At 37.9% G+C, this 26,728-nt stretch overlaps 1 protein-coding gene across 3 annotated transcripts in view; it reads right to left on the bottom strand.

Moving 5' to 3' along the window:
- The window catches only part of Cntn1 (contactin 1), a 283,386-nt gene that overhangs the window by 113,350 nt on the left and 143,308 nt on the right, over positions 1-26,728 (bottom strand). For all 3 annotated transcript variants that reach the window (XM_005354313.3, XM_005354312.3, XM_005354314.3), the window contains exons 2-3: positions 12,182-12,313; positions 10,012-10,044 (exon numbers count right to left, since the gene is read on the bottom strand). In XM_005354313.3, coding sequence (XP_005354370.1) covers positions 10,012-10,044; positions 12,182-12,242 — 94 coding nt within the window. In that variant the 5' untranslated portion in view covers positions 12,243-12,313. The remainder of the gene's footprint in view (positions 1-10,011; positions 10,045-12,181; positions 12,314-26,728) is intronic.

Consider the following 26,728-nt stretch of genomic DNA (forward strand, 5'->3'; position numbering starts at 1 on the left):
ATGCAAGCTTCTGTGTCACCACGCTGATAGTGCTTGGGGACAGGTGTCTTTAATCTCTGTGCCCTGCTACCCAGCTGCTGGGCAGTCCAGAATGGAAAGGAGGTGCTTAACGATTTTAGACGATGAGAATGAAGTGATAAATGAATTCCTGAATATTCTGGCGGAGATTATCCTCCTTTGAATTTTCATCTCCTCGACATATGGCCAGGGTTCATACTCAGCTGTCATTTGCGACCACATATAAAACATCATGAGTATGGGAGTTGATGAACTGGTTTGAAACCCATCCTAAGTGCCCATCAAATACCTGGACAAGGGAAACACTTGTCCATGGAGTCCTCTCTGGAAGGAAGAAGAAATGAAATGGCAGGAAACGTTGAAGAGGCGTTTCACTAGTGTAGCAACATCTACAAACAGCGGAGAGTCATGGGCTCTGAGGGACTTAGTAGTGAGCCCTGTGCCTCCAAAGGCAGGAAATTCTGCCCCGAGGGCACTCCAATAGAAGCAAACCACGGTTCACTCCTCTGCTTGTGTTGTTGTTATTGTTACTCTTTTGTCTTTGTTTCTGATTTTTGTCTATTTAAGACAGTCTCATGTAGGCCAAGCAGACCTCATACTCCAGATTTTCCTGTCTCTACCTCCCGGGTACTAGGAATGCAGGCATGTGTCATTATGTCAGGCTACCCCAGCTTACTCTTTTTCACCTTTTTTTTTAATTTAAAATATGCTTTTTTATACAATATATTCCAATTACAACAGTTCCCGACTCCTCCCAGTTCTTATCCATCCAGATCCATACCCTTTCCACCTCTCCATAGAAAATAAACAAGCATATAAGAAATAATAAATAAAATAAGACATAATAAAATAAAACAAAAAACTCATTATCATAGGACAAATAAAAACAAAAACAAGAGAAAGAGCCAAAGGAAATGCACAAGAAATACATGTAGACTCAAAAACATACACTTTCACACAAACAGGAATCTCAAACACACAGAACTAGAGTTATAATAAAAATAAAAGACGCAAAAGGTAAACATAATTAGTGATAATAATAATAATAGATAAAATTTTTAAAAAAGAGAATGTTTTGTCTCAACATTATAAGACAAAGGAGTTCCAAAATACCATTGAGTTTGTTTTGTATTGGCCATATAGTGCTGTGTATGGGCCAACGTTTAAGACTAATTTGCTTACTCAGTGAGATTCACTGGGAGAAAGTTAACTTTTCATTTGCAAGTATTTATCAATTGTAAATAGCTTTTGGGTTAGGGAATGGGCGTGTATCCATTTCTTTCAGTTCTAGGACCCTCTTGTGCAGAACTGTCAGTCCTGTGTCTGCTGCCATAGTCTCTGGGAGCTGATGTTTGTTGGACCTGCTGTGTATGAAAGGCCTGCTTCACTTGGTGTCTTCCATCCCTTCTGGCTCCGACCACACGTTCTGCCTCCTTTGCTGCAGCGTTCCCTGAGCCCCGAGGATGAGGTTTGATGGAGACATCCCATTTAGAACTATGTGTTCTAAGGTCCCCAAATCTCTATGCATTATTTAATATTGGGTTTCTGTATATGTTCTTATCTGCTGCAGGTGGAAGCTTCTCTGATGATGGCAGAGCAAGGTACTGATCTATGCATATAGCAGAATGTTGTTAGGGTTACTTTATAGCTATGTTCCTTTAGTGTTTAGTTTATCCCCAGGTCCCCAACTGATCTAATCTCAGGCTTTTGCTTGGCCATCCAAGCAGTGTTGGTACGGGTCCCACCCATTTCATGAAGTGTGCCTGAAAACCAATCAGATATTGATTAGTTCCTCCCTCAAGCTTTGTGCCGCTCTTGCACCAATGTATTTTGCAGGCAGGTCACTTATGTAAATTAAAGGATTTGTAGCTGGGTTTGTGTTCACATCTCTTCTTTGGTAGCAAGGCGAGTACCTTCAAGGCCCATGAACAGTAGTCTGTTGGGGTAATGACTCTAAATAGGCACCAGCTTGACAGTTCTGGGTTCAACGACTTCTGTATGTTCTGTCTTCAGTCAATTTGTGGCTAACAATCAATAGTTTTGGCAATAGCCTGGGTTGTTTGGGGGGTTCCCATGCTGCCTCTTTGGCTAACCACTTGATTGGATAAACCCCTTTTCAGCAAAAGAAGCCTCGTTTGTTGATGAGAAATGCCCAGGTGGGGCTCTGCGCTTGCTTTTTTGATAGATGGTAAACTCAAGCGTATAGTAGCTATCATCTTCTCCAATACTGACCTTTGAGATATTGTCTGAAAGAAATGCCATCTCCTAAGAGTGGTAAGGCCCTAACCTTTTGTGATATTTTAGTAATTTTATATATAAAATGTGAAGGCAACTCTGCAGCTTATATAAATATTAAGGAATTTATGGTTAAAGTTTTATAGGTCAAAGAAAAATATTGTTGAAACTTTTCTCTTTTTCTAAATTTCAAATCTGTTTATTTCTGAATTTTCCATTTAATAATTTTAGATTGTGGCTGACTATAACTCAGACTGAAGTGACTTGACTTCTCTGACATAAGATTAATTAGGTTTTAGGTTTTGTTGTTGTTTTGCTTTCTTTTTTTTTTGCCAATGAATTGCTTTATAAATTTATGGGAAACAGATCAAGAAACACAGACAATATACACTTGATAGTGAAAGATCATGACTATATAAATGTTTACATTTTGTAAAATAAAAAAGCATTCCTGAGTATAAATACTTAGACTAAATTAGATCAGGTTTACATTTTGGTGTCCTTTCCAAAGTTTCACAGAGAGCATCTTCTATTGAACTAATTGCTTTGTCAGTGGTGTCTACCCAACAGTAACTGAGTTTCCAGGAATTCTGCTTTAGTTCTGTTGCTGTTATAAAATTATCTCGACAATAAGCAGCTTAGAAGAAAAAGCTTATTTAGCTCACAATTCCAGATTATAGTTCATCATTGCAAGGAATTCAAGGCAACTAGTCACAACCACAGTCAACATACAAAGGGAATAAATGCTTGCATGTTTATGTATGCTTACCACCCCCGCCCTTCTCTATACATATACAATCCAGGAACAAAGCTGTGGGAATGGTCCTTCTTGCAATAGGCAGCTCTCATACTTCAGGTAAAGCAATGAAGACACTCCCCCACAGACACGCCCACAGCCCCACCTGATCTAGACAATTCCTCGTTAAAACTCTCTTCCTAAAAATTAAAACCAAAATAAAAACAACAACAAAACACTTTCCTGTCAGGGAATTCCATATTGTATCAAATTTACACTTAAAATTAACCATCAAGCCAAGTGAATATTTTAGTTAATAAACCAATAAATAATTTCAAGGTAGAATAAACTAAAAATGTATAGTCTATGTATGACACCATGTTTTAATTTCACATGGGTTTTCTTTATTTTTAGTTTGAAAATCAATATTGTGTTCAAACTGTGACATTCTAACAAGAAATAGCAGAATTATTTTATTTAATTATTTTTTTGCTGGTGATCATCTGTCTTCATTTTCCATATAATTATTATTTCTGGTACTCTAGCCCTTAGAGTAGCACCACTCACATCAGGGAGGGTGGGTTCTTCATGCTCAGTTAACCATTTTTAGAATTGCCTCCACAGACACAGCAAGAGGTATATCCAGTAGGTCAGTGGTTCTTAATCTTCCTAATGTTTCGACCTTTGAACACAGCTCCTCATGTTGTGGTGACTCCCAACCATCAAATTATCATTGCTACTTCATAACTGTCATTTTCTTCTGCTATGAATAGTAATGCAAATATCTGCTATGTGACTCCCAAAGGTGTCACTCCCACACTTGAGAACCACTGCTGCAGGTGTTTTTATATCTGGTTACATCAACAAGTAAGATAATAAACACTAATCTAGCCCCTTGCAACATAAGATCCAAAACCATCACAGTAAGCAATAAAATTCCACTATTGGTTTTTAAATTCTCACATTCAGTTCAAAAGACAAACCTGTTTTATGTATCTCCCTGAGTCCCCAGCATTTCAACAGTGTCAACAATGTTCAAAATTCCAGGATTTAAAAATCTGCAATCATTAACTATGAGCTCTTGTAAAATAAAACAAACTTGCTTATCTAATATATAGTGATAGAGAGCAAGATTTTCTCTTCTGAAAGAGAGAAATTAGATTGGCCCAAAGAAAAACAGAAACAGCAGGATAAACACCCTCCCATATTTCTCCATGTTCTACGCAAATCAAAACAACTCTGAGATTTCATCTTACACCTATAAGAATGGCCAAGATCAAAAACACTGATGACAACTCTGCTAGAGAGGTTGTGGGGAAAAGGGAACACACCATCATTGCTGGTGCGAGTGGAAATGGGTACAGCTGCTTTGGAAATCACTATGGTGATTATCTCAGAAAATTAGGAAACAACCTATCTCGAGACCCAACATTACGACTTTTGGGTATATAACCAAAGGGAGCTCAATCATACTACAAGGACATGTGCTCAACTATGTTCTTAGCAGCATTGTTTGTCATTGCCAGAGCCTGGAAACAACCTAAATGCCCCCCCCCCCATCAAAGAATGGATAAAGAAGATGTAGTATATTTACACAATGGAGTACTACACAGCAGAAAAATCATAATGGTATCTTGAAATTTGTGGGCAAATGGATGGATTTAGAAACACAATTTTGAGTGAGGTAATGCAGATCCAGAAAGATAAATATAATATGTGCTTACATATATTTTAGACATAAAGCAAAGAAAAACCAGTTTACAATTCACAATCCCAGAGAACCTAGACAACAGTGAGGATCTAATCTACATGGGAAGTAGCAAAAGACAAGATCACCTGAGTAAATTGGGAGTATGGGGATCATGGGAGAGGGTAGAAGGGGAGTGGGAAGGAAGGAAGGGGAGTGGAGAAAAAACATATAGCTCAATAAAAACAATTAAAAAAGGCAGAATAGCCTTTACCACAAAGGCCTTTAGTGAGTAGAAGGTTGTAATTATTAAGGTCACTACCATGATGGCTAGGAGGAAAGACGGGAGCAACAGTGAACTCCTATCTGTTGGCCAGACTTTTCTAGGTATATGTCAAGATTTCCCCAATTCTTATACTTGGATTTTCCAGGAGAGTTGATTGGAAGTGTCTTGGTTTACAAGCAGGTGTTAAGTTGCCTTGACCAACACACTGTTCACTGTTCTTTTATTGCCATTAAATGTAAATTCAAATTAGTTAAGATGAAAAAAACACCGTTTTTCTTTTCTTTATGGCAATATTTTGCACAAATGATATGTGCATATTTTCCAAGCCTCTATCAGCATCTAGCTTCTATAAATACAGATATGAAACCTTAGTGAGATAAAATAAGTAAGCTAAATTAATTTTCAAATGGAAAAAATCCACATTTAAAATATTTCCATTTTCTTGTTTCCAGGATAGGGCTATACTGTTTAATGAACATTTGTTGCTTACATTACTAGAATTTCCTACCCTGGATAAGAAACTAGATTCCCTGTGAAGTTTTTCAATGGTTCTGTACATGTGAATTGGGAATTGGAACTGGCCTTTAAGAGCAGCAGTTACTGCTGCAAGTCTTTGCAAGTCAGGACCATTGTCATGCTTAGCAGGAATCCAACCCCATCACCTAATATGGTGACTCCATGGTCCCCTAACTCACCAGAAATGCTCAGCCCCAGAGAAAGAAGATCTCATGCTGGGATAACACAGCATGAGACTCAGCACAGGACCCATTTAGGCAGCTCTACTTAGTCTGCTGAAATGAGTGCCTCTGTCTCTTGCTGTTCTAGCAGTGAGAAGATCTGGGTGACATTTTTTGATGCATTAGAAAGGGAACACAAAGTTGGGGGAAACATCTCAGGTAACCCAAAAACTTAATTAACACGTTTTCTTTTGATCTGTTTTTCTTAATACAATCTCATTTTTATAAAAACCTTTCATTTCCCTATATCTAAAGTAGCCATCATAACTCTACCTTAGAAGTGATTACTTTATCAAATGTGATTAAAAACATTGATAAAAAAGAAAAAGATCATACACGCATATTTGAAATAAAATCTGCAGATGAAAGACAATCAAATGCTACCGCTGCTCTTTCAGGGAGTTTTTCATGTCTATAGACTAAAAAAAAATCAGCCAGTGGCATGAGCTAAAACAGTATCCTTGTACTTTTCCCATGTGGAGATAGTCCTCTATAATCTTGCTATTTGGTTTTATTTCTAGAAATTGAAATAAGATTGCATTTTAAGCTTGAGAGTTATTTTTAGTGAGTTTTCTATCTTGAGACAAATTCCATTTTTTTTACTTTGAAATATGTCATCTCAATCTGTTATTAAACCGAATTTTACATAAGTATGTTGTCAGATGAGTCTAAGAAAAATCTATTAGGAAACAAAGCAATGGAATCAAAATTTGAAGAAGTCTATTATGAGAATTCTTATGATATTTACAATATCTCTCCCCATGGAGCCAAGAGTGATTTAAGCTCCCTTGTAATACAATAAACTATCTACATGAGGCAAAAATTACATTTGCTGAGCACAAGCTTCTACAAAGTATTCATCCTTCCCTGAGATATTCAGGATGTTTAGGGCTTGGTTTGAAATACCCTGGTACCACTACCACTTAGGATGATAGGTAAAAAGTAATATTGCACTACTTTACCACCCCAACAATGCAATACTCAGAGTTCCTCTCAACAGGTGTGCATAAATCCAATTTTTGAAAGGATGGTGAGGATTAGATTAGCAAATTGGGTTATAGAGAATAAATTCTTTGCTTGGCTTTATGTCACAGGGAGAGTCTATCATGTCATTTTTTTCCCTTATTTTTATTGAGCTATAAGTTTTTCTCTACTCCCTTCTTTTCCTCCCCTCTCCTCTTCTACCCTCTCCCATTACCCCCACAATCCCAATTTACTCAGGAGATCTTGTCTTTCTTTCTTTCCTCTGTAGATCCATGTATACCTCTCTCAGGGTCCTCTTTGTTGTCTAGGTTTTCTGAAGTTGTGGACTGTAGGTTGTTTTTTTATGTCTAGAAGCCACTTATGAGTGAGTACATATTGTATCTCTCTTTTTGGGTCTGGGTTACCTCACTAAATATGTTTCTTTCTAAATCCATCCATTTGCATATAAATTTCAAGACATCATTTTTTTTTACCTCTGTGTAGTACTCCATTGTGTAAATGTACCACAATTTCTTTATCCATTATCTGGTTGAAGGGTATCTAGGTTGTTTCCACGTTCTTGCTATTACAAATAATCCTGCTATGGACACAGTTGAGCACATGCCCATGTGTTAATGATTGAGCATCCTTTGGGTATACAGCCAACAGCAGTATTGCTGGCCTCCATCATGTCTTTATAGCCTCCTTGGGACCTCAAACCATTCATAAACTTCTAGACATGACTGGGAATATTCTCAGTACCTGAAAGGTATCGTCTGCTACCTGGAGAGAACCCAGACTATCTCAGGTCATGGTATTTCTTTCAGGGGAGTCTGGAAAGGATTCTCTTGTTTTAAAAAAGAGAAAGACAGACGAAAAAAGAAATGCCCCTCTTCACTTAGAATCCTGTTCTGTCTTTATGTGACAGCCCAACTGTGCACTGTAGGGGAAGTTGGAGGGTGGCTCACTGCATTAACTACTTGAACACCGTGGGTGTCATGGATGTTGATTACTGGTGTTAAAGCTTGCTATATTCAAAGGAGAAGAGAGATCAAGTCATTGAAAGAGCAATGGGCAAAGGCATTTTTTTTTGTTTTATTGCTGTCAGGTAGAGGGAACACATGTGATATTAAGTACAGAGTTTGAAAATGGCAGGATCATTATTATTAATGGTTTGTTCAGTGCATCTCTATGTAGCTATGGGTATCTTGGAACTCTTTGTAGACTAAGCTGGGTTTGAAGTCAGAGAGATTCGCTTACTTCTGCCTCTCAAGTGCTAGGATTAAAGGCAGTCATTACAACTTCCCCACAATATGGAATGCATGTATGTTGATAGTGATAGCCATAAAGAAGGAGATATTGACAATGGAGAAAGGAGGGTCATTTTCTGTGGCTACAGGTAGATGGACTAGATGAAACAGGCCTACTGCACAAGAGAAGGGCAGGTATGTGGAATCCGACAAATGTCACCAGGTCACACCAGTGAAGACATGAGCAGTAGAGTGGGTTATAGGAGGAGCCTGTGGAGCTGTCTCCTAATCATTTCGAATCTCTCCATGTAATAGGAATAAAATCTGACACCTGAAAGTCAGAACGCACAAGAATTTTAGAGGTTTGGGGAGTGGGGTGTCCTGAGACATGACTAAGGAGAGCAGAAATGGGTGTGCAGGGGAATCCAGGGTGAAGAGTCACAAATTTAACACAGATGAGGGGGTCCTTAGTGATTATCAGCTGAATGCTTACTGAGCTTGGGAGCATATGGGAGCAGCTGGAGACAGACACTAAAGTTATGTCTTCACAGCCAAAGGAGCTTGTGGGGCTACTGGCAGCTGAGAGGGGGCCATAGTCCAAGGGACCACAGCCCCTCCAGCACCTTGAGGTGGGCTTCTATTTCTGAGAGATGTGAAAAACAAATTTATGTTCTTTGTCACTGAGTTCCAGGTATTTTATTGTGTCAGTTCAATGAAATGCCTGCACTTACTTTTTTTTAGCACTATAAACCCTAACCACAATCAAATATAAACTATTATGCTTTACTGTGCAGAAAGGTTTCCAAAGACTTATTTGACAATAAAATACTTTCTAATGAAATTCTTGTTAATATTCTATAGAAATTACAAGTGGTTTTTGTGAGGGTGGGGGGTTAAAAAACTTCTAGCAAGTTATCTTGTTTATTTAGAATTTATGCCATTTCTAAAGGTTAAAATACTCCGGGCTTCTTTACCAACAACTTCCATCATTAAACATCCCCTGAGTCATCAAAAAATTCCTTAGAAGCATATTTCAATTGTATTAACTTCAAAAAGTATTAACCTTGTCATATTTTCTACTTATGACAAGGTTCGTGAAGTCTAGGAAGCTCTGTCTGTGATCCTTATAAAATCTACATGTAATGGTTCCCAGCTCACGAGGTAGGAGGAGGAATGGCTTTGATAGTATTTGAGCTAATAATTTCTTGTCCTTCTGTTTCTTAAGCCTCCAAGTGGAAATCCTTCTCAGTCTAAACGGCATCATTTGGATCTGTCATGGAAGTTGTCACACTAGATCCTGGATGCTCAGGAGTTCTTCCTGGCCTTCCATCCAGTCACGAGCGTTAGTGAGATGGGAGCCACTGCCACATAATCCATGAGTCATGACATCAGCTGTATTTGCTGTGTTCTTCAAGTGCTTCTTGCCATATGAAACCCTTGATTTATACATTTCAAAAACAGAAGCTCACAGAAGTTGATTAGTTTATGTAAAAATGCAAGCTTAGCCGGTGAGTTCCAGCTGGAGAACAAATCCAAGCTGGTCTTCTTTTGAGTGCCTCTACTTCAGCGGAACCAGTAATCACAGGAGACTCTACTCTAGCAGGCTTGGTTGTTACATTCGGTACATCTCAAGCAGTAGATTCCAACAGCTGTCGGCTCCTAACTGCACTGAATCTTAAGGTTCCAAATGCGCTAACTTGAGTTTTCTTTTTTGAAGCAAACAAGAGGCTTGCAGAAAAAGTTAAGCAATCTTTAAACATCAATTCAAATTTCACAGCACTGTTTTGTTCCAAAGCATGTAAGATAAAATGGAGACCACACTGAATAGTTTTCATCTGCCCAAACCCCTTAGTGTGTGTTTGTTGGGGGGAGTGTTTGTTTGAGGGGGTAGGGTTGTTTTTTTTTGTGTGTGTGTGTGTGTGTGTGTGTGTGTGTGTGTGATATCTTTCAACAATCAAACAACTAGTCTAAGAAAAAAAATACCTTATAGGATTTCTAATTGACATAACAGTAATCATTTTCCTTCAAGTATAGTTACTATAACGTAAAGCAGAAATCAATTATCATTTTACAAAAAAAAATCCCTATTTAAATCTTACCTCCATGACCATATCTTCTGTGCCATGTGAACTCTATAAAAAAAAGAAGAAAATTTCTATGTCAAAGAAAAGTAATTCTTTGAGGTGTTTTTCAAACCCACTAGGACTGATGTATCTTTACATCTATGTAAATATTGTTTTCCTATTTTTACATTATATGGTAGTAGCACTAATGTTTGCAATCAATAGAATTAAATGAATTAAATCAATAGAATAAAATGAATTTGGGAGACTAAAAAATATTCTTTATTTCATTTATAATAAGATGTCAATAACTATATAAGATTTCTTTTTATTCATTATAAATACATCACACATGCAATTATATATGTGCATGTATATCATTCTTGTGTCTATGTATATTTCCCATGGTCATTAAATACTTAAGTATTAAGTAAGGCAGGATAGAAAAAGGAGTAACAGGATGGGGGCAAAGGAAGGGAAAAGTATCCTCACCTCTGCCTCTGAGAGTCAAGAATTCTAACACAACTAGCACTTACTCAAGGCCTTTGCCCTTCCTAACTATAAACCCAGCTATCTAGGGGTATCAGAAGGACCCCTTTTTGTGCTAAACTAGTTGTGCCTGGATTGCTCTTTTCAAACTATATTCTGACCCAAGACATCTTTGGATCCATCCTCTATTCATATTTAACAACAAGTGAGAAAGGAGAAAATTTGTTATTCTAGGATACCCTTGGGATGTAACTTGAGAGCCACCATCATGGTTCATAGGTTTGCCACTGAGACCATTGTGACTGTTTTGCGAGAAGCTTAAACAGCTGCTCAAAGCTGTGATGTCATGTTCTGTAAATTCCCTTCCCTTTGTTCCTAATATACTCTGTTCTGCTTTAGAAGGGCTGGTCTTGAAATTACCATTTGGCTTCAAAACCAAAGATTTGTTCTTACTTGAGTTTAGGTCCTAAAGATTGAGGGAAGGCCCTGGCTGCTGCAAACACAGCATGTTGCCATGGCTCCATCTTCCCCACTGTTGACACTAATGAAATTATTTTCACCAAATTCTGAAATTAGTGTAATAAAACTATCATTTCCTAAAAAGAAAAACCCCAAAAAATCCACATTATTTTATTTTCTTAAAAATAAATAGCTGGCCATATTGTGATTCTATTACTCAGAAGGATGATACAGGTGGATAAGTAGTTCAAGCTCATCTTTGGCCACCCAGTTTCAGGGAAGCATAGGCTACAAGCGGTCCTGTATCAGACAAACAAGTGAACTAAGTAAATTGTCAATGCACTAGAAAGTCTTTGGGTACATCCTTAAAGAGACTGGCTGATTCATGGATGAAATGACTACATACAGGTTTGTCTTCCAATGAATAACAGCTCAACAAATACTCACTGAAAAAAGTCATTGAGATGGAGTTTTGGGAACAAAATAATTATTAGGGAGCATACTACTGCCAGTAAAACTTATTGTCCATACTTGTGGGAAATATTCCTGAATTTTCATATTTCCTCTGAAGGAGGGAAACATGATCTTCGTGCTGAGAGCTCAAAGCAGCTATGCTATTCTTTTTATGCCTATTTGGATGCATTTTTTCTAAAATTTAGTAAATTTTAAAGGAAAGATTTGTCAGATTCAGTGTTGTGCTGGATACTCATTATAGCTATGTGCTTATAGTTATGTGTTTTAGTTTTTAGAAATCTGTAAATCAGTTATTAAACACAGTTATATTAGCTTAATGCTAACTGACAAGTGAATAAGTTGTATTAAAGATAAAAGAAGACATTTGAAATGTTAGTTTTTTTTCTAATTTCTTGCTACATTCTACTATTACTAAAGGTACTGAAGTTTATTCAATTGTAGGCAGGTGATAGAAATAACACCCGTCTCTTCCAAAGCTACATAAATTGTGGTAAGTTAAAATTTACCACTCTGTGATATGCTAAGTGCTTCCTTTTCAGAAGGGAAAAAGTATACAGGTGTATGAGCATTTTACCGAAGAAAGCAGGCAAAAACTTATAAAATCTTAATTGAAAATAAATAAAAATAAAGCCAATCTTAGCATGTAAAATTTATTTACTAATTAAACCTTACCCAGATGTCAAAAGAAGATATCAGTTCTGATATCACATGAAATATTTCATGGTAAGACACATATTGATTGTATTTACATAATCTATGAGAATACACAAAGGCTTTTTCTTACCTGCTAGGCAGGATGTAATGGAGATTAGTAGGAGATGGCTGACCAGCAATGACATTTTCATCTTCGGTTGAATAGATGGTTCAGTTTTCAAAAGTAAGGAAAGTTTTATGGCAGTTGAGTACTATGAAACACCTGCATCGAGAAAAAAACAAGAAAATAACTTAGAAGTAAAAAAAAATGATAAAAGAAATGGAAGTGAGAATAATGGGGAGACAGGAGAAAAGGGGGAATCGGGAGGAACAGAGGAGGGGGAAGCAGGAAAGAAGGGGAAATAGCCAACATTTGGGGACAATGATGTTATTAACTCTATTGTTATTAACTCCTTTCTTTTTCATTTTCTGATTTTAATACACTTAGTGCAAAGAGAGAACTCCCAAAGTCCTTTCCCTCCCAGAATGCTCACACTGATAAGAACTGGGCAGTCTGGTAGTGGTAAGCAGGTTTCTTTTCTTTTTTTTTTTTTTTCTTTTGGATTTTTCGAGACAGGGTTTCTCCATAGCTTTTGGTTCCTGTCCTGGAACTAGCTCTTATAGACCAGGCTGGCCTCGAACTCACAGAGATCCGCCTGCCTCTGCCTCCCGAGTGCTGGGATTAAAGGCGTGCGCCACCAATGCCCGGCTGCACGTTTCTTTCTTATTCAACACAAAACACACTAGTCATCTACTGAAACTGCTACATTGTCAACATTTTAAATAGATTATTTTAATGAATTAAATGTAGGTGTGGCATAGATTGAAAGATTAATTAATATATTTTTACTGGAGGCACTGGGTTCCATCCCTAAGATCATATAATAAAGATAGCCTTCATAAAAGCTTTAGAAGCTTAGAGGATGGCATAGCATGATGACTTTTCCGTGTTTTGTAAAAACAAAAAACCACAATTATGCTTTTGTCTGTTTGTCTGTCTATTCAAGCAGGGTCTTGCTACACAGTTCAGTCAAGACTCAATGCAATCACCCACCCTCTTGCCTTTCTGTTTTTTTTTAGTTACTCATTCAATGTTTCCCTTTTTCTTATTGCAGAATATCTGTAGACGTATCTGTCAGCAAAGATCAAGATAAGTTTGGTGTATTTAAATCTTTAAAAGTTTGGGAGCCTGCTTTAAAAATCAAAAAGAACAAGTTTCATAAAGGAAGCTACAACATTATGTTGCAATCTAGTAAAGTATCTTGCTTTGCTAAGTTTTGAAAAAAAAAAAATCAGTGACCATATAGTTGCCATGTTAGATTTCATCCAGCACTTTGGAATAGCCTTGTGGTAGTGTGGGGCACCTAACTAGTGTTTCATTGTCTCTGCATAAGCAGCAGATATGAAAATCAAAAGCAAGGTAGAGGTGCCTGCTATTATAGAAACTCTCTGGTCAGTGGCAAACAGACAGATCCATGAGTCAGTGTAATGAGTCAGATTGAGGTTAGTGTGGTATTCACTTGAGAGAAGAAGGTTATCTTAACAAAAGCACTGCAAACACAGCACTATGGCAATGTAAGCAGAAGGTGAAGGTGGAGATACTGTGGTCCAAGATGTAACATTTGCTAACTATAATTCAACCATTTTTACCGAATTCTTGGAAAAACAATGTATCCAGGAGTGTTACAGAGAACAGGAGTCTCAACTTAAGAGAACATGTTTTCAAAAATTTACAAATAGTGATATAAAGTGTTAAACAGGAAGAAAGGCAGTAAGGCGACATCTGAAGTCATCACCTCCAGAAATCATCTGAGACACATGCCCAGTTCTCTCAGCTACTTTGTTACACTTGACCTGATCCTGACCCATGACTTGTAAGACTCATGGAGCAAAAGATGCCTCCTGTGTCAGGGACTCCCTTTGAGACATAGGAATCCCAGTAAGTCGACAAGTTAATGTCTTCTGACACAAATTGCCTTGTGAATGGCCAGTAAACTCCTGACAAGTATCTTGGTTAATGGCTGATAATGTCACTTGGAAGGAGACAAGAGTCACTTCCTTTACTTAAACAAGTGTAAAATCTGCCTTCAGTAAGGAGAAAATTCTGATTTGCTACATAAAGAAGAGCAGCCTACAGTCAGAAGACATACATGGAGACGTGATAAAAAAAAAATCAGAGGGAGAAAGAAGACGGAAAGAAAATGGGAGGAAAAACTATAGTGAGATAGGTACTAGACTTCCATGGTCCCCTCCTGTGCGCGCTTGATAGCAGACTGTTAGGCATGTTTTGTGGGTTCTTTCCGCAAGTCTAACCTTCCCTCTTTCATAGTGATGTCTCCCATCATGCAATAGGCCATGGACCCCAGTGCTGAGTTGACACTTATTGACTTCTCAGAAAGGTTAGCTTTTCTCTTCTTCCTCCCCGTCCCATCTTCTTCCAACAGGAAGCTGGCAAGGCTCTTGGATTGCCTGTGCTGCTGATTTCTCAAATTCTAAAACCGTTCCTGAATGCGTGTATAATGTTAAGTTTTAATTGTCTGCTTGACACAGTCTAGCATAGCCTGAGAAGAGGTTCAATGAGCGACTGTCTAGATCAAGTTAGCTTGTGGGCATGTTTCTGGGCGATTATCTTGTTTGCATTAGTTGAAGTGGGAAAACTTGCTAACCATGTGCCTCACTCTTCTCTGGGTTTGCATCCTGTATTCTTTAAATATAGAGAGGAGAACAAGCAGAGAGAATGAGGAGAGAGGAGAACGAGCAGAGAGGCGCAAGTGCACACTCAGTTCTTTCTGCTCGTGATTGGGGTCATGATATGAAGAGCTACTGGAAGTTCTTGCTAACTTGACTTCCCTCCTATAGTGAGCTAAAATACATGTCTTGTCCTCTAAGGCTTCTGTCTGTGTGTGTACATGTGTATGTATCTGTATGTGTATTTTATCAGAGCAGAAGAAAGGAAACTAATATGTCTTTTGAGGCACCAGAACTTGAAATTATTGGCTTTCTGACCACATAGTGTGATAGTTATTGCCAAGATATATGTAAAAGAAATACAGTATTATTTATTGATTTTCATAATAGTACATTCAAGGGAGAGAGTTGAGGTATGCAAATCCAAAATAGGGAAGCCAATGGAGATTTTACCTGTGTCATAATTTGCATTTCAAACTACCATGTATCTGTTCATTTAAAGTTTCTGAGTCTTGAAATAATAATAAAATCTCCCTTAAAATATACATGTTATAGTTACAAAGTTAGAATTCATGCTTTTAGTTTGTCAGGAAACCTAGTAAAAGAAAGAATCTGAAGTTTGTGATGCACTAAATGCACTTTTTCCCCCAATAAAGGCACATAACATACAGAAAAAAAAAATCAAGTTTCTTTCTTCTCTGTCAAGACCAAGAACCCACAAAGGGAATCTGGAATTCCTTATGACAAAAGCATATTGGGACTCTCAGTAGTTAAAAGCAGTAGCTTCTCTTCCAGAGGATCCCAGTTCTGTTCCCAGAGCCTGTACAGCAGCTCACAACCACCTGTAACTCCAGTCCCAGGATCTAGTCTCCTCTTCTGGCCTCCATGACCACTGCAAACACTTGGTGCACACACACATACAGGCAAAACAACCCATACACATAAACTAAAATTCAATAATTACAAGTAAATAAATCTTCAAAATATTTGAAAATAAACTAAAGTCTAACATAATAGAAAATCAAGAAATCAGATTTAAAAGAAAAATACTGATGTTTCAGTGTTCAACAGAAAATTATATAATAGCCCAAAGAGTAAATACAGAATCAATATTTGAATAAAAATAGAAAATCTGGTTTTTTTCCATCAGGGTGGATTTTGAGAAAATTTTTATTGTCTTTAGTCTCAAGAATACTAATTATTTGAAAAGAAAAAATATTTTTCTTTTACTATATGATTATACTCTAATGCATAAATTATTTAACTTTAGAAAATGTGAACTGAATTTTTGGGTTAAAAGGGAAACTGTAATGACTCATTAAAGACAGGCAATGCTTAGAATATAATTATTATAAATGAATAGCTAATTTTCAGTTATAAAATTTAATTTATCAAAGATTTCTGGGAAGGCAAAAAATATATGCCTAGAAGATCTGTATTAAATCTAGAATATTTAATTTACTTATCCTTGTTTTCACTAAGCAAAATTGGCAAGAAAAAAAACTGCTGTAATAAAATATTTTCATATCAGTATGTGAAAAATAATGAAGAATTAAAAATACTTCTTCAGGAGAAAAGAGAATCAGTTAAATGTCCTGAAGAAAAAACAAATTTGTTTTATTTAAGGGTTGCATGATAACAATAACATCAAATATAGATGTAAATAAAAACACTGCTATGTCAGTTGAAGTTTGTAAATATAACCAAATAAGTGTTTTGGCTTTAAACCCTCCCATAGACTTTGTACAAATTTAGAATGAATTTCCCGGTGAAGGAGAAGGTAGACAGAAATGCAAGTAGGTAACCATGTCAAAGCTGTTATTTGTATGAGATGATCATTCTCAAAGGTTAACTTAGCTAAAATGTGTGCAAAGCAAACCAGGCAGCATGTAAGGTTCAATAGCAACAGTAAACGTTGAATTCTAACACAGCTCTAAGGAATTTCATACGCAATGTTACAATGTGGGAATGGTAATGGGGCTCAGTTACTCAGATTAGAGGGCAAGGGAAATTGCTACAGTTCAGTCTGGAGAGGGAAAGCAGCGGGGCTTACCAATGAGACAGGGCTGGCAAACAGAGGCCAAGAAGGCAGAGAGCCTGCTGTGAACTCAGCCTTGAGGTCTTTCACTTTGGTGACTTGTGAAAGGAAGGGGTGTCACACTCCCCCATCAACTCTACAGGTAGTCTTGGAAAGTGGGGCAAAGACAGAATTAGCTGTGCCCACACAGAGCAAGTGTTCTAGAAAGTTAAATAAAACAAAAAATAATTCCTAAGCCTGGGATGTTATTTAGCAATTCCTTCTCTGAGATCAAAGTACCAGGGAAGACACAGGAAGATGTACTGAAACAGAAAAGAGAGACAAGTCTTATCTTTTTTTCAGCTCAGCAACTGGGCAGCTTGCAACACTGGGCCTCTATTTCTGCAACTATTAAACACGGGATCAGGAAATACTATAAGGGTTGGGTGGGATGCTGCTGTGAAATACTCTGAAATTACTTGATGCACAACAGCGTTTTTTCTGCTAGTGCTAGGTGTCCAGTTACAGAGCCGCGGGATTAGAAAAGAGCTAGAGCCCCTCGTCATAATCAGCAGCAGGTGAACTGTAAGACCCGGTCAGAGGAGTAGGACCCGAGTCAGATCGCTGGACCTGAGTGGAGATGTCATCTCCTGAACTGCCTGAAAGTTAGAACGGAACCAGCTCCCTCAGCAGGTAATATCAGCCTGCGGCAAATGATGAACAAGACTTGGCCGTGCAGAAAGTGACTCAATCAAAAGCCTATAAAACAAGTGAGTGGATGAAGATGGGCAATGGCACGTGACCACTCCTTTGATGCAACAAGCGATGCGTGGTCAGTTTGCTGAAGGCCTGGCGGCGGGGGAGGTGTTCACAGAATGAATCATCTCAATTAGAAATCAATCAGAATCAATTCAGCTCCTACTGTATGTCTCATAATAGGCACTAAACTAGGAAGTGAAGTCGTGTTCCTCTTTGTGAACCCCCTCCTTTCAGGAGCTCTTTCTCTTTTTTTAATTTATTTATTATGTATAAAATATCTTGTCTGTGTGTATGCCCACAGGCCAGAAGAGGGCACAAGACCTCATCACAGATGGTTGTGAGCCACCATGTGGTTGCCAGGAATTGAACTCAGAACCTCTGGAAGAGCAGACAATGTCCTTAACCTCTGAGCCATCTCTTCAGCCCTTTCTCATTTTTCTTTAACAAATCTCTGTTAGCTCTGCTCACTCCTTGTGTGTTTTCTTGCTGTGAGACAATGAACTTGAAAGCCACTGGCCCCATGGGGTAGTTTTGTTGAATGCTGGATACTTGACACCTTAGTTTCTCAAGTTCAAGTACCCCAGGAGCAGAAAAAAGCCTAACCACACTAAAAGAATCCACATCAATAAGTCTCTAGTGGATAACTATATGAATTTGTTTCAAGGATTCTGAAATCTTATAAGATTTCTGTATAGCAGGAAACTTTCTGAGAAAGGGCAAGACACTGCCTCCTTCTGCAAAGGTCAAACTGTAACAGGATGGTCAGAATGGACTCCAAAAACCTGAGCAAGCTGTGCTTGGACAACATATAATCAGAAATTGATCTTTTGTTTCCCAGTCACCCAGACCCAAATAATCACACAAAAACTATATTAATTATAACAATGTTTGGCCAACAGTTCAGGCATATTCCTAGTTAGTTCTTACATCTTAAATTAACCTGTTTCTATTGTTTTATATTTTACCATGAGGCTCGAGGTTTTTTCCCTCACATCTTGCTTCTAGGGCAGATACATGATGTCTGCCTGACTCTGCCTTCCTTCTCCCTGCATTCAGTTTAGTTTTCCTGCCTAGCTATATTCTGAGCTATATTCTGTCCTGTCATAGGCCAAAGTAGTGTCTTTATTAACCAATGGCAATAGAACATATTCAGAGCACGCAGAGGGAAATCCCACATCATACCCATCCTCAGTAGGCCAACTGAAGAGACAATTAATAGTGAAAATAATAGGAGGTTTATTCAATATGGCCACATTGGGAAGAAGAACAAGGAAGTCTAGTGAACACCTCCAACCCTGCCAAGTCAATCCATATTGTTGTTATATAAGATTTAGAATTAAGCACAACCAAGATGTCTTCATCAGTGTGGTCCCACTAAGTTACAACCTACAAAGCTAGCATCTAAAAAATCAGTGCTCTCCTATAAACTAATAACAAATATATTGAGGAAGAAATCACTTCTAGGGTTGTCATTTGAGAAATCTGGTCCGTATCTAGGTTGTCTTTTCTGTGCTGTGATGATGCCATTCAGCTCTTGTGCTCTGTTCTAGATTAACATCTTCCAAATAAATTAATCAAAACAATCCATCACACCATTAGTCAGTATTTAATGACTAACAATCATTTACGAAGGATTTACATAAACTTCCATGTCATGACAGGCTGTTCCATCAAGACCATGATTCTTATTTGCACTGATGGAGAAAGAGATCTATTAACAAGTTCTCCTGTCACGCTTTTAAAAATAAAAAATAAAAGGATATTTGTAGGGATATGGACACACAGAAAGCCATGCTCCGGTATCTCCAGCACAGCTAGGAAAGGTTATTAGGAAAGAATAATTAACCTAAATTGTCTTATCCTTGTTACTCTTCTCTGGTCTCAGGGACAATTGTTGCTTGGTCTACTTCTAAGAGATGATGACAGAGGTCTTATGACAGTTAAACATGGGCTATTTTAGGTGAGAGACACCATCACCTTCTACTGAAGGCTTTTTCTTTCTATTCAAGAAATCAATATGAAAGTCTCCTGGTGTTGCTGAGGTCTCTTAATCGGTACAAAATGTCAGCTACAAAGTCTGTGAAGAGGGTCTGAAATCCATTTTCAGAGACCCGCTGTTAGGATTAGCGAAATTGAAATCAGGAAGTGAGTGACAGGTTTTGGAAATGAAATTAGTTTGGGATTTAAAAAATTCTAATTCTTTAGTGAAAGAGTGGTATGCATTTAAATGCTAAGCTCGTTAGTCAGTTTCATGTAAATCTTATACTTCTCCAGTCAACTACTGAATTATTAAATAAAATTTTAATGCAGTACGTTCTGAATGTTCTAGCTTCCCAGTGACTCCTTTAAACTACCTTTAGGGATTATGACTTTGGTTTAACCTTTAATGCAGTATTGTTACTGGAATTTGAGCAGCTCATTGTTATAGGCAGATGGATTTAGTAAAAATGCTAGCAGAATATAGTGCTCCGAGTAAAGAATGCAGTACACGTCCAAGAAAAGCATTTCTTTTCTGAAAGGAACTGTAAGTAGCATCTGCTTTTGTTGTTGTGGCTTTGTTTGTTTGTTTGCCAGAATAGGATCTATTGTGGCTCAGCTAGCGGCAGAGCTAGGAGCACAATGGTCTTCAAGTGGTAGGAGCCCAGCTCTGAAACATCCTGCCACCAGACTGTGTGAAGCATATGGGGAAAGAGAAACAATATTCCAACACAGCGGTAAATGGAAGAGAGTGTGAAATTACAAAGTCGGGATGACTGAGGGCAATGTCGACAGGCTTTTTGATGATGTGGGTGTTAACTGAAAACTGATAACTCTACACCTTACAGAATAGGTCATGGCTCATGGCTCATGTAATTAGATATGTGATTAATATCTCTTTTAAAACACATAATGGATGCAGAGGAATTTAACCTGCAAGCATCCAAATGTCTTACATTATTTTCTGCACAAGAAAGTAAAACCCATGTGAAATAAAGGGTATGCTAGATTCACACTCTTTCACTACACGTTCAGGAATACTGTATCTTTGAGTGCTACCTTAAGTACAAAGCATTGCTTTTGCCTTGCATTTTAGGAATGTCTGCATTGTGGGAAAGAATGCAGAATAGCGTATCATCGCAAACTATCACCGACCCCTGGAGCTAATATAGTGTCCATCTTACTCGTTCATTTATTTAGCTAAAATTTTAAAAATTTGAGATGTTAAAGAAAAACAGAGAGAGTGGAAAAATAAGCATATCAAACAACATGACTTCTTGATTACTGGCAATTCAAAAAAAAAAAAACTTAAAGGAAGGACACACTAGTTGACCCAGCAGCCAAGCAGGACCTAACACTTTTGTCCATTATTTATGATCTCTTCTTGCTAGTAGGCAGAAAATGCAGACTTCACTTCCTTTAAAATCACCAGAAGCTTGTGCAAAGTTTGGCATAGAATTGTTGGGGGAAAAAAAGCAATACATGGAGACTGCTTTATTGTTTCCCGGCTACCCAGACCCGAATAATCACACAAAACTGTATTAATTACAACACTGTTTGGCCAACAACTCATGCATATTCCTAGCTAGCTTTTATATTTTAAATTAATCCATTTCTATTAATCTGTGTATTGCTACGAGGTTGTGCTTTACTGGTAAGGTTCTAGCGGCTTTCTCCTTCAACAGTTGCATGGCATTTCCTTGACTCCTCCTACTCTTTCTATCTCTGTTCCGATTTCTCACCTGGATTTACTCTGCTAAACCATTGGCTAAAACGGATGTGGGATTTCCCTCTGTATGCTATGTTGTTTTTTTTTTTTTTCCATTTTTTAGTAAAGAAGCTGCTTTGATATATGGCAGGGCAGACTAGTGAGGCAGAAAATCCAAAAAGAGATAGAGGAGGAAAGAAGGTGGGGGTCAGGGAGGTGCCATGTGTCTGCTGAAGGAGAAAGACTCTGGAATCTTACTGGTAGGTGACAACTTCATGATGATACATGGATTAATAGAAATGGGTTACTTTATGATGCAAGAGCTAGCTAGAAATAAGCCTGAGCCACCAGTCAAATAGTGTTGTAATTTATATTGTGATTATTTTGGTCTGGGCAATGGGGAAAAGAATGTGCAGTGGGGAAAAGAATATGCAGTCTTTGCTTTCATAATGAAATTCAAACATTTGGGGATAACCTGCATGGCCTGCCACCCACTTTGGTCCACATACTTTGATATCCACCCACGAGGGGTCAGGAGGAAAGTAGCTGAGAGCTCTTCTGCAAGGTTCAGCACTCCCTGCATGGGCAAGCAGCTGGATCAAGTCTGCTAGGCATGCAGGGGCAGGAAAGCATGGCAGATTCCCACTGCCATACGCAGAGATATGTCAGTCCACAGAAGGTGCTGCATGGCAGATTTACCTTTTACTCAAACACAAAAAAAAGGCTTCTGTGCTGCTTAGTGCTTCCCAGAGTTGCAGTGTGCAAACAGCTCCCACCCAGAAGTTTCAGAGCTGGAGATGAATGTACCTCCACTGTATGTATGTATCTGCCGAGAGGCAGATCCAGCATACAGGGCTGCTGTGACCACACTGCTATTACTTTTAAATGATCCTTGTCAGAAAAGAATTTCAGGTACACAATGGGACAGATTCAGGCATAAAAGACCTCTAAATGAGACACAGTGTGTTTAAAAATGTACACATGCTTAGGAGAGAAAGGAAGAAGGGTATAGACAGTAATAAAAAGAAGTAAATAAAAGAAGTCTTTAAAGAGACAATAAAATTAATAGTAAAAAGCCATACGAAAATGGGAAATACACAGAGAGTCTGGATTATGTATATTATTGTGTTTTCTTTGGATTTCTTGACTACAGAGAAACATTTGGTTCTGAGGGTTGCTAAGTTAAACCAACATTTAAAAAATATCTTAAAGGTTTCCTGACTTGAAAATTTGAGTCTAGGACATAGTACTTTGGAAAAGAGGTTCTGCTTTTGTTTCCATAGGGCATGGCAACCTGTGGATTCCTTACAAACTAATGTGGTTTGATGGAACAAGATCTGCCAAAAGGGATCCATGAACCATAAAAAATACTTTGCCCAATAAACAGAAGGAAACAGTTTGGAGAAAACTATGCCCAAATTCCCCAAATGATTGTTTATAAATGCCTCTTTTCCAAAAAGGGAGCTGATTATAAATGGTCAAATGGTCAGTCAATCTCTTTCTTAAAAAATGGGGGGATATGATATAAAGATGAATACATTGCATTGGTATGGATCTTGGTCTATTGATACAAATTTAAGGTTGATTTGTTACACTGTGTACATGTATTTCTGGTCTTGTTTAAGGTACTGTGTTTGTGCACTTCACTTAAAAATATAATGTATAATTAAGAGATACAGATTAATAGATAGTCATCTATAATAGTCAAACTGTAGTCATGTTAATTAGGTTTTCTAGATGTACAGAGATATATTTCACATGGATAGATATTCTTCTTCAAACCTTTTAAAGACCTACAGAATATGACACTTAGAATATTTTAACAACTTAGACTTTTCTCAACAGTCTTCTGGCAATACCAAATACATCAGAGTTTCTTGATGGACATCCAAGAAACTCATTATGGAATTTGCCTTCAGTGTGACAAGACTAGCTATTTGGACAAGAAACTGCTCTTGCCTAGACTGCTTAATGGTATGTTGTATAAACTGTACATACAGGACACACAGAAAAGTGACTGATAAACTTTCCAAAAGATGGAATGGTCCTTTAGGGTTCCTTCTTCACAGAGGAAACTGTCATATATTCTGCAGGACGTAGAAGAAAGTGACTAACAGACTGTCAATATAGCTGAAACTGTCTTTCAAATTTTCTGCTCCATGGAAAAGTCTACCAGATACTATGGGCCTTTAGGCTGAAGATGGATGCCTTAATGTGACAGAAGAACTTAGGGTCAAGGCAACAAGCTGTCTCTGTCAATTTTAAAGTTTTGGAAGTTGCGTACAATGCACTTCCTGCTTACTTAGGTAATATTATATTCTTCTGGAGTCTTTGATGGAGTTGAAGACACATAGTTATATTTTTCCTTACTTATGTTAAAAGATAAATTAGATACAAAACTTTCCAGATACAAACAGACTAAATATTGTAAGTGTAATTCTTAATTAATACCAGTTTTTATTTATACCAGATATGCAATTTTACTATGTTAAAGCTAAATCCTTCCTTTTTATTTAGACAGAAAAGGGGAAATGATGCATGGTTTCCCTCATTATGCTATGAATATATTTTATTGTCATTGGTTAATAAAGAAGCTGTTTTGGCCTATGGCAGGGCAGAATATAACAACGCAGAAAATCCAAGCAGAGATAGAGGAAAAAAGAAGGCGAAGAGATAGAGGAGGAAAGATGGGAGACACCATGCAGCTGTTGAAGGAGAAGATGCCAGAACCTTACTGGTAGGCCACAACCTCAAGGTGATATATAGATTAATAGAAATGGGCTAATTTAAGATGTATAGCTAGCTAGAAATATACCTGAGGCACTGGCCAAATAATATTGGAATTAATATAGTTTTTATGTGATTATTTCTATCTGAGCATCCAGGGAATGAACACATAGTCTCTTTTTTACACGAAACAGCTTTATTAACTAACCAATAAAAAGATAACACATATACAGAAGGACTTCCCACATCAAATACTAAATGAAGTATACAGCTTGATTAGTTCCAGTGGGATCTAGGGATGAGTACCAGGAAAAAAAAACTGTAAATCTTTTGCCATCAGGATACAAGCAGATGCATGGAGCCAGATAATGAATAGGAATACTAAAAATACTAAAGTAAGAGAGAATGCATACACACGGGACATGTCAGAGAAAGGAGACACATGCACGCACGCACACACGCACGTGCCCAAAATCATCCACTTACATATTATCCCAGCATAATCTTCCTGTGTTATTAAGAAATAGCCTGCATCATAAGAGTCATGTAGCTTGTGCCCAAAATACATGACAACTAATAGAGTAAGAGTTTGAATCCTAATATTGCAGACAGAATCTAATTCCATGGCATTACTTTTTATTTTTTATGAAGATACAGTCTGTGTTTGATCTAGATCATGAGAGAAGGTATTTATTAGGCAGTAATTCACATACTTCTTGTAATTAAGAATCAGTGTTTTTCAAAGTATAGAGTCTGTCTGCTTATTAATAAGACATGTCCCTGAGCAATACCCAAGAGTAATTAAGAGTTTCTGGGGAATACTCAAAGTATCTGCACTTTAACCAAATGTCCAGGGGATATTTAGGCATCTCAGAGTTGTAAAATTTCTGTAGTATGTTAGGTTTGAAGTTTCCAGTACAGACAAAATCTATGGTTAGAACACTGTATGTAGATGTGTTTTGAGGCCAACCCTTAAACAAATGTACTCGAAAATCCTATGCACCATTTAATACCACAGCTCTTAAAATTTGCCGGCACTGTGCTTTGTGTGTCCTTTAGTTTGTGTGAAAAATGAATATCCTCAATACCTACATCTGATTGACTTTCCCATATTGGATTGAAAGGGGAAGCTTGAACCAAGCAAGGCGCCATACACCTTTAATCCTAGCATGCCAGATTCAGAGAGAGATGAATCTCTTTGAGTTTAAGGTTACCCATGTTCTACAGAGTGAGTTCTAGGTTAGCCAAGACTGCATAAAACTAAAAAAGTTAAGACTGCCTTAACTAAAAATAGAGACAAAGAGAAAGAAAGAGAGAGACAGGGGAAGGAAGAAAGGGATAGAAGGGAGAAAGAAGGCAAATGCCATTGCCAATCTTGCTATGAAATAATCCTTTTGTACACTGTAAATACATATTGCTCTCAAAAAAGCTGGTTAGCTGATAGCTGGGCAGGAAGAGATTGGACAAGACAGCCTGAGACAGACAGAATGCTGGAATGCTGGGAGGAGGAAGAACAAAGTCAGAGGGTCACTAGCCAGAGGGAAAATGAGTCCAACATACAAAATGTAATAGAGGTAGAAGCCACATGCCTTTGGCAGTAGATGGATTAACAGAAAAGGGTTAGGTTGTAAGAGCTGGTTAATAATAAGCCTGAACGATTGGCCAAATATTTATAATTTATATTAAGACTCCAAGTAGTTATTTGGGAAGCAGCTGTCAGGACAGGAAAACTCCACCTACATATTTTGATATGCTACTTTGGCTAATGCCTGAAATATTCTTTTATTTGGGACTCCCTTGCTGAACTATAATGATCTGACTAAATGTGCTTTTAACTTCCAATTTTTTTTTTGCCCAGGAACACTTCAAACTGATCTGACATAGCTGGATGACTACAAAGACCCCTGTGCTGAGATGCCAGCCCAGTGAATCAAATCTAATAACCCAAAGTGGAATTTAATAAGCCTTGACAGCAGAAACACTCCATGCCAGCAAGGCAGAATGAGCCAATGCTTTTCCCCTTTGCTCCCACAGACACCGGCATAAGGACAAAGCCTGTGAAGTGACGCTGCCAGATGGAAGGGCTCACTCAGCTTGTCCTGCAAGCACTAATGACTTCCTGAGCTGCACTAGTCTCTCTGCACAGCTTTAGTCCTCGGTGGAAACTCCTGTGTCTAGGAAAGACTTGGGTTCCTGCTGTCATGCCTCCCCTGAGACAGCGTTCTCCGTCTTTCTCTCTCAGATCTCTGCACAGGCTTTGGATGTCAGCGGCTGTTCCACGTGCCTGTCTCAGCGCCCTACAGGTGACATCACAGTCATTGAATACTTCACCCATATGAATTATTACTGACGTCTTACTCTCACCTACATGGAGAGTGTTGTTAATGATCATGTAACATCTGGGAGTCATTGCTGGGGTTATGGGATAGGCCATACATAAGCCATATTCCTCCTAAGAGCGTGGTATGGTTCACAACAGTGGAGTTATTGAATAAAGGGGAAGAATCACTGACAGCGTGTTGGCTTTTGTAGCCATATGTGAACTGACAGGTAAGGGGTTTAGGATCTAATCCTAAAATCAGCATAAAGAAAACTTTATTATTTAATGAACGTTAACTTTGGAATATTTACAAGCTTTTGGGGTTTCAAATTTCAAAATAATGTTTTGAAATTATAATTATGCCATTTCTCTCTTAGCTCTCTCCAACCATCCCAAGCATCACCTTCCAAATTCAGGGCTTATTTTCCTTTAATTGTCCTCT

The sequence above is a fragment of the Microtus ochrogaster genome, chromosome 15 (assembly GCF_000317375.1).
Source record: "Microtus ochrogaster isolate Prairie Vole_2 chromosome 15, MicOch1.0, whole genome shotgun sequence".
Classification (NCBI taxonomy): Eukaryota; Metazoa; Chordata; class Mammalia; order Rodentia; family Cricetidae; genus Microtus; species Microtus ochrogaster.